This window comes from Cherax quadricarinatus, chromosome 17 (genome assembly GCF_038502225.1).
Source record: "Cherax quadricarinatus isolate ZL_2023a chromosome 17, ASM3850222v1, whole genome shotgun sequence".
NCBI lineage: Eukaryota > Metazoa > Arthropoda > Malacostraca > Decapoda > Parastacidae > Cherax > Cherax quadricarinatus.
In genome coordinates this window covers 5,261,064-5,273,563 of record NC_091308.1, presented here as the reverse complement: position 1 = coordinate 5,273,563, position 12,500 = coordinate 5,261,064, and the positions used below count along the sequence as shown (strand labels likewise).

The 12,500-nt window shown below is 37.6% G+C and overlaps 1 protein-coding gene across 2 annotated transcripts in view; it reads left to right on the top strand.

Moving 5' to 3' along the window:
• LOC128686394 (kinesin heavy chain) overlaps nt 1-12,500 on the top strand; it is a 609,520-nt gene that overhangs the window by 317,686 nt on the left and 279,334 nt on the right. For both annotated transcript variants that reach the window (XM_070085754.1, XM_070085756.1), the window contains exon 2: nt 6,315-6,402. In XM_070085754.1, coding sequence (XP_069941855.1) covers nt 6,315-6,402 — 88 coding nt within the window. The remainder of the gene's footprint in view (nt 1-6,314; nt 6,403-12,500) is intronic.

Genomic DNA, 12,500 nt, shown 5'->3' with positions numbered 1-12,500 from the left:
GAGAGGTGCAGCAGTCGTAGGAGAGGTGCAGCAGTCGTAGGTGAGGTGCAGCAGTCGTAGGTGAGGTGCAGCAGTCGTAGGTGGTATCTCATTTGCCCAGTGTGAAGAATTCTTCACATGCCCAACCCTTGGGCATGACCTACTTCCGTACTGGGCAAATGTGATACCACCCACGACTGCTGCACCTCTCATACCTACAGTATATAAGCCACTTCTTCGCACATATGCTGTATTCTTTTCAAGATTGACTGATCACATCGACTCAAGGCTGAGGGACTGATTACCTCAAACTCCTTCTGTACTTCACGATTCTCTTTTGTATGAACTGATGAAGCCACTGTGTGGGGAAACGTTTCCTCATTAAAGATACCCAAGTGTTGCACATGTGTCTAATTTATTAACTTGTCGGTTCTCTGAACCATTCGTCTACAAACCTCAGACATATCGTTCCACCTTATTTCTACGGCTTTCCAGAGAGTGCAGATTCAGTGCCCTAAGTCTATCATCGTAGGAAAGATTTATGATTCATAAGATCATATTTGTCATCCTTCTTTGTATGTATTCCAGCGTGTTTATGTCCATTCTGTAATAAGGTGACCAGAACTGTGAGGCATAATCTAAATGAGGCCATACTGAGCGCATACATACAGAGGTATAACCTGAGGACTGGTATTATTAAGAGTTCTTGATATGTGGAAATCCACATACACAATATATTCATTACTATGATCTACTTCCTCAAATGCCTTAGTGAAAAAATTAGTAAATTCGTAAGGTAGGAACGCCTCTTTGTAAAACCGTGCTGGGATTCATTATTCAGTTTATATCTTTCAAGGTGGATTCGAATAGCTTCGGCAGTTATTGATTCCATCAGTTTTTCCCACAATGGAGGTTAGACGTTTGATCTATAATTCGATGCTAACGACCTATCTCCCACTTACCTGGCACTATACCAGTTTAAAGTGATATGATTTGGTAAGTTCCTCCTCGTATTCCTTTAAAACCCTTGAGAACAGTTCATCAGGGCCTGGTGATTTGTTTGGTTTTAATTTATTTGTCTGAGAACCATGTCACTAGTGACCTTGATCGTGCACAAATTATTTTCGTCTTGAACTATATAATTTTTGGCTCTGGAATAACGCGAGTATCTTCCTGCATACAAACTGCAAGGAAATAAATGTTGAAGATTGTATATATTTGTCACTGAGAGTGAGCTGACCAGAGCAACTTTTAAGTGGACCTATCTTATCTTATCTTTCTAATCTTACTTCTGTTTACCTGAAAGATACAATTTCGGTCGATCTTCGATTCCCTTGTGACTAATTTCATATTCACTTTTGGCTTTTCTTATTCCTTAGTTGATTTCTCTCTAACTGAATATATTTATTTCGTAAGTGTCCCTCTCCTCGTATTATTAGCCTGTAAATGCCTCTTTTGTCCTAAGAGATGTTTTAATCTATTGTTTTTCCCTTTAGGGTGATTTTTGTTAGACCTAATTTCCCTTTGGAACATAAGTAGTCTGGACAGCTAGAATTATACCATCTACCTGCCACACAGGAGGCGGGTAGGTGACATATCCCAGCTATCACTACCCAGTTAATCCCTCGGCCCCAGAAAATCGGCTCAACGAAAATTATGAACTCAGTTGTCCATAAAATGGAAATTTAATGTAGCGAAGAACTTCAGGAACAGTAGAGGAAAAAAACCTAACCTGAGCAGGGCATCCTTCACTCCAGGCATCCTTCACCTTCACACATCCCTCACCCTCAGACATCTTTCATCCTCATACATCCTTTACCTAGGCAACCTTCGGCTCAGGCATGGTTCACAACATCAGGGTGGACGGGTTAACTCGCCACAGCCATTATCAGATTAGCTGTGGTAACCCAGCCTCCCAGGACTTCTAATTACTGGTAACACCTCTACCTTTCCTCCCTACCTCACCCTCTCTCTCTCTCTCTCTCTCTCTCTCTCTCTCTCTCTCTCTCTCTCTCTCTCTCTCTCTCTCTTGACAGAAATGCATAGCATAATTATTGGCTTTCTTTTGTGCTTTCAGTTGTAATAATAAATGTCTGCATTATTTTCATGATGCTGAGGAATAAAGGATAATCATTATCATAATGGAATTCTCGCTTCAGTGGCGCTGCTTTATAGTTTGCTTCCCTCAGCAACAATCGTGCAGATCACTGCCTTTCCATTTTTTCAGTCGAAATATGTCCAACTTGTCTCCATCACTAAGAATCTTGTCTTGGCTAAATTGTTTTCAGAACGTTATGGACATTCCTTTAATTCCTGTTTTTCCATTTGTCCACTGCAATCATAACTCTCTAATTCTACGTCTTTCCAAAGAATGCAAATTCAATTCCTTTAATCAGTCTTCACAGGAAAGATTTCCGATACAGGAGATCAACTCGGTCTTCATTGTTTGCATGTTTTCAAAGAGTTTTTATGTTAATTGTGTAATATGTAGCCCAGAACTGAGCAGCATAATCAAAATGAGGCCTTAATATAATATTAACAATGACATATAAAGTTGCTTTATAACGTAAGGACTTCTAATATTTGACATGTTATGAAGCCAAGAATTCTGCTAGTTATTTTTGCCAACACTTATGCACTTTTGTTTTGGCTTTAGATTACCATTAAAATTCCGAAATATTTTTCACATCCTGCTTAATTGAGGTCAATATTATTTAGTTTATATGCGATTTAATTACTTTCTTTACCCAAGGTTAGAATTTAACATTTACTCACATTAAACTGAATTTGCCACTTGTCCGACCACAATAACAACAGCTTATCATAACATCCTGTAGCACTCCGTAGCCTCATCAAAATTTATTTGAGGGCCTATTTTAATGTTAACGGGAAACTTGCTTCTACGTAAGAACATAATATGACCGTAGTGAAACACCACTGGTAACGGCTCCCCATTATTTCTCCCCATTTATGCAACTCTGTTGATTACTGGATCAACGTTACTTTGATCCAGTCTCCTGTGTGGAACTCGATTCAGCTTAGCCTTATTGAAATCCATATACACGATGCTGTTTTATATCTCCTGGTCAACCACCTCAAATACCTCGGTGGAAAAAAGTAGCAAAATTATAATCATGAAACTCATTTGATCAATGAGATTCATTGATCAAATTATATTCAAAAAAAGTGAGTCCGAATTGCATTTGCAATTACTGATTCTATCAACTTTCCTTTGAGGATTCGTTGAAGATCCATTAAAAAGATTAGACTTTTTTGTTAAGTTCCTTTTTGTATTCTTTTATAAATCTGGAAAACAGGTTGTCACATCTTGGTGATTTGTTTGGTTTTAAATCTAAATATTTGCTTTTTAACCATGTCACTAGTGACTTACATATTCAATAATTTATTTTGGTCGTGACTGGTATAATAATTGATATCTTCATCCTCTTCAATCTTCCGTTTATGCCTCTGTATTGTATTGGTAAAGCCACTGGATGGCGAAACGTCTGCATAATATACCTAGTTGTTGCACATGTGTATGTTTCTTTGCCTCAGATCTCGGGTAATTCCTCAGCCCCGTAGAGTTTGCAACATGAAAATCAGGAACCTTAATTTATTATCGTTATCTGGAGAACACTGATATATTGAAACTAACTGATTTGTGATCACTTCCTCCACACTTTTCATTAACCTCAAGATTATTTTATTTACAAGATAGTGCCCGTTTGTAAGAACCAGGTCAAGCATGTTATTTCTTCTAGTTGGTCCTGTTACTATTGATTTAAAAAAAGAAGTCCTGGACAATTTCTAAAAACTTGTTAGACTTTAGAATTCCAATTAGATTGTTCCATTTAATTTAGGTACAGCTGAAATCTTACACTGAAACTATATTTTCGTATCTACATGCTTTAGTAATTTCGTCCCATAGAAACTTATAATGGTCACCATTTAGGTTTGGAGGGCCGTGGATCACACCCTAGATTAGTTTTTCACACATTTAGAGAAACTGACGCCCATTAGATTCATTTACCGTCCCGTCCATCTTATATTATTCCAGATGATAAAGTTTAAATTTTCTCTAACATACGTAGCAACTCTTCTGTTGTGTCGTTCTGTGTGGGATAATTCATACATTTACTACTCCATCAAAGGCTCTTCCTGTGATCGTATTTGCTTGGACCTCCTCTTTTCTACAACACTGAAAGCTCCTGATGTGTTGATTGCAACACGAAAGGCGTAGAGCTGTCATTCAACTTCCCCCGTAGTTGTTTTGCTTACCTTTGTAAGTGGCATTCAACAGGTATATCCTCATTTCTCAGACTAAACCACATCTCGGTAATAATATCTGTGCTTCCAGCACATGCAATTAGTCTTATTTCGTCTATTTTATTTCTGGCTCTCCGACTATTAGTATAATAAACATAAACGTTATTGATCTCTTGTCTTCTCTCTCTCTCTCTCTCTCTCTCTCTCTCTCTCTCTCTCTCTCTCTCTCTCTCTTTCTTTGTTGATCATTTCCTTGTCTTTAACGGTGAATATTTTATAAGCGAGGATTTTTTGAACGGTTGTCTATGTAACCACCAACCTTGCCACCCATATACCCATACCTCTACCACATACGCAGGTACCTCTGCCAAATACATCCATACTTCTGCTACATACACCCAAATCTTTACCACATATATATGTACCTCTACCACATACACACATATGTGCCTCGACCACATACAACGGATCCTTCGTCTGAGCTGTCCAATGCTGTCACCCATTTTCCAAACTAATTTTCAGCATATTTTCCTCCTTGAAAAGTAGGACTTCCTCCTTTAACATCCTGATCTCTTATTCCACAAGCAAGCCATGATAACACTAACACTCACCCCCGAGCTCCCCAAGAAAAGCTGCTGACAGGTAACACGGCCTCTCTTGACGACCTCTGATGTCTTATCCCGTCAACCCCATTCTCTCTCTCTCTCTCTCTCTCTCTCTCTCTCTCTCTCTCTCTCTCTCTCTCTCTCAGCTACTCACCTCTCGACCTTCAGCAGTTAAGAAGAGAAAATATTATTGGCATGCGGATATTCATAACGTTGCTGTTTTCCTGTCCCTTTGGTGCTCATGTTTCCTCACAGGTTGACAAACATTTTCCTGATAGATTAAACAAAATAGAAAAGAAATTTTGTGTATAAGGTAGGGGAATATATCTGTGATATACCTATGACCGGTTTAAGGATTTTCTCTGCCCTCGAAGCCCGGTCTGGAGCCAGGCTTTTCTTCTGTCTTGGGTATGGGAACAAATTCTTGGGTAGCACTGGGGAGAGGTTGGGCAAATACGTGGGTGGTTTTGATAAGAACTTGCTATATATGGGCCAGTAGACCTGCTACAGTGTTCCTATGTTCTTATGGTCCTGAGGATATCCCTCCAAGAGAGCAGATTTTTCAATTGGCACTGAAGCTGTCTGCAGAAAAAGACTATTTACTACTGTGCCAGCAGAGGACTGTCTTCTATTTACAAATAGGTGAGGCAAGAAAGGTAAAGCAGAAAGTTCTTCGCACATCCTTCTGTGCCTCTGGCCACTTCCTGCTTGAGAAAGATGGGAAAATATTATACCATTATATCTGGACGGACATTTTATTGGAGAGGAAGAGGTGGATGGGAGATATGAACTACAATTATCTTAACTACAGCTACTTTACGACAACTACTCTTACTAATTGAACGCATGTCGTAGTGTTGTCAAGTGAACCGTGTCCTATGGAGCATCTGTACTTCCGGAAATACCTCTACGATACTGCTGGACACTTCCCGGAATGGACTGTAGAATCCCGTGGTACTAACAACTTCAGGAGGAGACTATTCCAATGGTTGAATTTTGTTCTACTTGTGAGAACACTAATTTTTCTGATTCATTGCTTTAAAGTATTTAACATTGTTCGTATAATATATTGGGATTCACTTTCACATGTGCAGTGGTTGGGTGTCATCATCATTAGAGAAATGGTGTTTGAGGTGGTCAGTCCCTCAACCTGGAGAAGAGTTCAGGTCCATGGATTGGGACGATATCGTTCCAGTTCATGGAACTGAACTCCAGGTTGAGGGACTGGCCACCTCAAACACCATTTCTACAAGGTTGGTGGACTAATTACATCATCTTACTTCGCTGCTACGCCTTGTGCCTTCTGTATTTGACTGAAGAAACCTACTATGTAGGCGACACCTTTCAACAATAAAGATACCCAGCTGCTGCACATCAGTATTTTATATCATTTTCAGAATTTTAAGACATGCTGTACAGAATAGCCATCGCCTAATCAAAATTTTCTTTGCTTGCCTCCACCAGGGGAAGGTGTATCTGTTCGACCGTGTGATCAAGCCCAACTCTACACAGGAGAAAGTTTACGATATCGTCGCCAAAGACATCGTTAAAGGTAAGCAAGCTTCCCTTTTATTAACCTTGTTGTTATTGTTGATTAGCTACTTATCTCAACATAAAGGATGTAGCTAGATGCTAGATCGTTCTTTAAAATCTCAATTAATGTAAATTTAAGCAGTAATGATCCCACCCAGTCTGAATTTGTTCCTAAGGCAGTTTTGAAGATCAGTGTTTACACTAATTAATAACCTCAAATACTCAATAGATATCCCCCGACATGGAACACTCAGAGCGTTTTTGCTAATTTTTTCTGATCTACTTTTAACTTTCAGCGATAATGTATCTTATTTACAAATGGAACACAACATGGAGACAGTAAGTATATTGGTAGTGTGTAACAAGGGAAGTAAGACCAGCAAAGTGGAAAGCGGAGGAATATATATATATATATATATATATATATATATTATTATATATTTATATATATTATATATATATATTATATATTTATATATATTATATATATATATTATATATTTATATATATTTTATATATATATTATATATTTATATATATTTTATATATAATATATTTATATATATTTTATATATTATATATTTATATATATTTTATATATTATATATTTATATATATTTTATATATTATATATTTATATATATTTTATATATTATATATTTATATATATTTTATATATTATATATTTATATATATTTTATATATTATATATTTATATATATTTTATATATATATATCATATATTTATATATATTTTATATATATTATATATATATTATATATATATATTATATATTTATATATATTATATATATATATATATTTATATATATTATATATATATATATATATATATTTTATATATATATATATATATATATATATATATATATATATATATATATATATATATATATATATATATATATTTTTCAACAAGTCGGCCGTCTCCCACCGAGGCAGGGTGACCCAAAAAAGAAAGAAAATCCCCAAAAAGAAAATACTTTCATCATCATTCAACACTTTCACCACACTCGCACATTATCACTGTTTTTGCAGAGGTGCTCAGAATACAACAGTCTAGAAGCATACACATATAAAGATACACAACATATCCCTCCAAACTGCCAATATCCCAAACCCCTCCTTTAAAGTGCAGGCATTGTACTTCCCATTTCCAGGACTCAAGTCCGACTATATGAAAATAACCAGTTTCCCTGAATCCCTTCACTAAATATTACCCTGCTCACACTCCAACAGATCGTCAGGTCCCAAGTACCATTCGTCTCCATTCACTCCTATCTAACACGCTCATGCACGCTTGCTGGAAGTCCAAGCCCCTTACCCACAAAACCTCCTTTACCCCCTCTCTCCAACCCTTTCGAGGACGACCCCTACCCCGCCTTCCTTCCCCTATAGATTTATATGCTTTCCATGTCATTCTACTTTGATCCATTCTCTCTAAATGACCAAACCACCTCAACAACCCCTCCTCTGCCCTCTGACTAATACTTTTATTAACTCCACACCTTCTCCTAATTTCCACACTCCGAATTTTCTGCATAATATTTACACCACACATTGCCCTTAAACAGGACATCTCCACTGCCTCCAACCGTCTCCTCGCTGCTGCATTTACCACCTAAGCTTCACACCCATATAAGAGTGTTGGTACTACTATACTTTCATACATACCCTTCTTTGCCTCCATAGATAACGTTTTTTGACTCCACATATACCTCAACGCACCACTCACCTTTTTTCCCTCATCAATTCTATGATTAACCTCATCCTTCATAAATCCATCCGCCGACACGTCAACTCCCAAGTATCTGAAAACATTCACTTCTTCCATACTCCTCCTCCCCAATTTGATATCCAATTTTTCTTTATCCAAATCATTTGACACCCTCATCACCTTACTCTTTTCTATGTTCACTTTCAACTTTCTACCTTTACACACATTCCCAAACTCATCCACTAACCTTTGCAATTTTTCTTTAGAATCTCCCATAAGCACAGTATCATCAGCAAAAAGTAACTGTGTCAATTCCCATTTTGAATTTGATTCCCCATAATTTAATCCCACCCCTCTCCCAAACACCCTAGCATTTACTTCCTTTACAACCCCATCTATAAATATATTAAACAACCATGGTGACATTACACATCCCTGTCTAAGACCTACTTTTACCGGGAAGTAGTCTCCCTCTCTTCTACACACCCTAACCTGAGCCTCACTATCCTCATAAAAACTCTTTACAGCATTTAATAACTTACCACCTATTCCATATACTTGCAACATCTGCCACATTGCTCCTCTATCCACTCTATCATATGCCTTTTCTAAATCCATAAATGCAATAAAAACTTCCCTATCTTTATCTAAATACTGTTCACATATATGCTTCAATGTAAACACCTGATCTACACATCCCCTACCCACTCTAAAACCTCCTTGCTCATCCGCAATCCTACATTCTGTCTTACCTCTAATTCTTTCAATTATAACCCTACCGTACACTTTTCCTGGTATACTCAGTAAGCTTATTCCTCTATAATTTTTACAGTCTCTTTTGTCCCCTTTCCCTTTATATAAAGGGACTATACATGCTCTCTGCCAATCCCTAGGTACCTTCCCCTCTTTCATACATTTATTAAACAAAAGTACCAACCACTCCAACACTATATCCCCCCCAGCTTTTAACATTTCTGTCATGATCCCATCAATTCCAGCTGCTTTACCCCCTTTCATTTTACGTAATGCCTCACGTACCTCCCCCACACTTAAATTCTGCTCTTCTTCACTCCTAAAAGATGGTATACCTCCCTGACCAGTGCATGAAATTACTGCCTCTGTTTCTTCCTTAACATTTAAAAGTTCCTCAAAATATTCTCGCCATCTACCTAATACCTCCATCTCCCCATCTTCTAACTCCCCTACTCTGTTTTTAACTGACAAATCCATATTTTCCCTAGGCTTTCTTAACTTGTTTAACTCACTCCAAAATTTTTTCTTATTTTCATTAAAATTTCTTGACAGTGCCTCTCCCACTCTATCATCTGCTCTCCTTTTGCACTCTCTCACCACTCTCTTTACCTTTCTTTTACTCTCCATATACTCTGCTCTTCTTATAACACTTCTGCTTTGTAAAAACCTCTCATAAGCTACCTTTTTCTCTTTGATCACACCCTTTACTTCATCATTCCACCAATCACTCCTCTTTCCTCCTGCCCCCACCCTCCTATAACCACAAACTTCTGCCCCACATTCTAATACTGCATTTTTAAAACTATTCCAACCCTCTTCAACCCTCCCACTACTCATCTTTGCACTAGCCCACCTTTCTGCCAATAGTCGCTTATATCTCACCCGAACTTCCTCCTCCCTTAGTTTATACACTTTCACCTCCCTCTTACTTGTTGTTGCCACCTTCCTCTTTTCCCATCTACCTCTTACTCTAACTGTAGCTACAACTAAATAATGATCCGATATATCAGTTGCCCCTCTATAAACATGTACATCCTGTAGCCTACCCATCAACCTTTTATCCACCAATACATAATCTAATAAACTACTTTCATTACGTGCTACATCATACCTTGTATATTTATTTATCCTCTTTTTCATAAAATATGTATTACTTATTACCAAATTTCTTTCTACACATAGCTCAATTAAAGGCTCCCCATTTACATTTACCCCTGGCACCCCAAATTTACCTACTACTCCTTCCATAACATTTTTACCCACTTTAGCATTGAAATCCCCAACCACCATTACTCTCACACTTGATTCAAAACTCCCCACGCATTCACTCAACATTTCCCAAAATCTCTCTCTCTCCTCTACACTTCTCTCTTCTCCAGGTGCATACACGCTTATTATAACCCACTTTTCACATCCAGTCTTTATTTTACTCCACATAATCCTTGAATTAATACATTTATAGTCCCTCTTTTCCTGCCACAGCTTATCCTTCAACATTATTGCTACTCCTTCTTTAGCTCTAACTCTATTTGAAACCCCTGACCTAATCCCATTTATTCCTCTCCACTGAAACTCTCCCACCCCCTTCAGCTTTGTTTCACTTAAAGCCAGGACATCCAGCTTCTTCTCATTCATAACATCCACAATCATCTCTTTCTTATCATCTGCACAACATCCACGCACATTCAGACTTCCCACTTTGACAATTTTCTTCTTCTTATTCTTTTTAGTAATCTTTACAGGAAAAGGGGTTACTAGCCCATTGTTCCCGGCATTTTAGTTGACTTTTACAACACGCATGGCTTACGGAGGAAAGATTCTTATTCCACTTCCCCATGGATATAAAAGGAAAATTAATAAGACCAAGAACTATTAAGATAAAATCAAAGAAAACTCAGATGAGTGTGTATAAATAAATGTGTACATGTATGTGTAGTGTGACCTAAGTGTAAGTAGAAGTAGCAAGACATGCCTGTAATCTTGCATATTTATGAGACAGACAAAAGACATCAGCAATCCTACCATCATGTAAAACAATCACAGGCTTCGTTTTACACTCACTTGGCAGGACGGTAGTACCTCCCTGGGTGGTTGCTGTCTACCAACCTACTACCTATATATATATATATATATATATATATATATATATATATATATATATATATATATATATATATATATATATATATATATATATATATATATATATATGCAATAAGATCACAGTAAACAGGTGATTTCAGAATATGCAAAACAACCACTCTGAAAGAATAGAGAAATTCCAAGCGCTTTCGTGACTACTTACATTATCAAGGAACATAGTTCCTTGATAATGTGAGTAGTCACGAAAGCGCTTGGAATTTCTCTATTCTTTCAGAGTGGTTGTTTTGCATATATATATATATATATATATATATATATATATATATATATATATATATATATATATATATATATATATATATATATATATATATATAAACTGAATATTCTAATAACTACAGAGAAGGTAAATGACGAGGATGGAAGGAAGAAAAATAGAGGAAAGAAAGTTGAATTTCTGCTGAAGTAACTGTGAATAGGGTGGGAATTTTTAGAATTGAACTGAGGTATATGGAGCGGTAACCAGAGCAGGAAACACCAGTGAACACCCAAGTTAATACAGTTCAGAAGACACCAGGAACGATACATGTAAATATTACCAGGGCTGGCCATAGTGGCCGTAGGTAAACATTATTATGCTCAACAGGAGATCTATCGGTAAACATTACTGTTAACAGGGGAGCCTGCTGAAGACAACAGGAGACCAATAAATAAACACTTTGGACAACAGATAACCTGTTGGTAGTGATAGTGTGTGTGTGTGTGTGTGTGTGTGTGTGGTGATAGTGAGTGTGGGAGTGGAAGAGATTGTATGTTATAGTGATGGTGTTTGATGAAGAGATAGTGTGTGGTAGTGACGGTGCGTGTAGTAGTGATAGTGAGTGTGGGAATATTAGAGATGGTGTGTGGTAGTGATGGTGCATGGTAGTGACTGTATGTGGTAGTGATGGTGTGTATGGTAGTGATGGTGTGTGGTAGTGATGGTGCATGGTAGTGACTGTATGTGGTAGTGATGGTGTGTGTGGTAGTGATGAGGGTGGGAGTGGAAAAGATGGTGTGTGGTAGAGATGGTGTGTGGTTGTGACGGTGTGGTAATGATGGTGTGGTAGTGATAGTGTAGTAGTAACTGTTGTTCCCAGGCTGAACACTGTTGTTTCCAGGCTGAACACTGTTGTTTCCAGGCTGAACACTGTTGTTTCCAGGCTGAACACTTTTGTTTCCAGGCTGAACACTTTTGTTTCCAGGCTGAACACTGTTGTTTCCAGGCTGAACACTGTTGTTTCCAGGCTGAACACTGTTGTTTCCAGGCTGAACACTGTTGTTTCCAGGCTGAACACTGTTGTTTCCAGGCTGAACACTGTTGTTTCCAGGCTGAACACTGTTGTTTCCAGGCTGAACACTATTGTTTCCAGGCTGAACACTGTTGTTTCCAGGCTGAACACTGTTGTTTCCAGGCTGAACACTGGTGTACCCAACACTCTACTTCCCAGATTCTCTATATGAATCCTTTGCTCTCATAGCT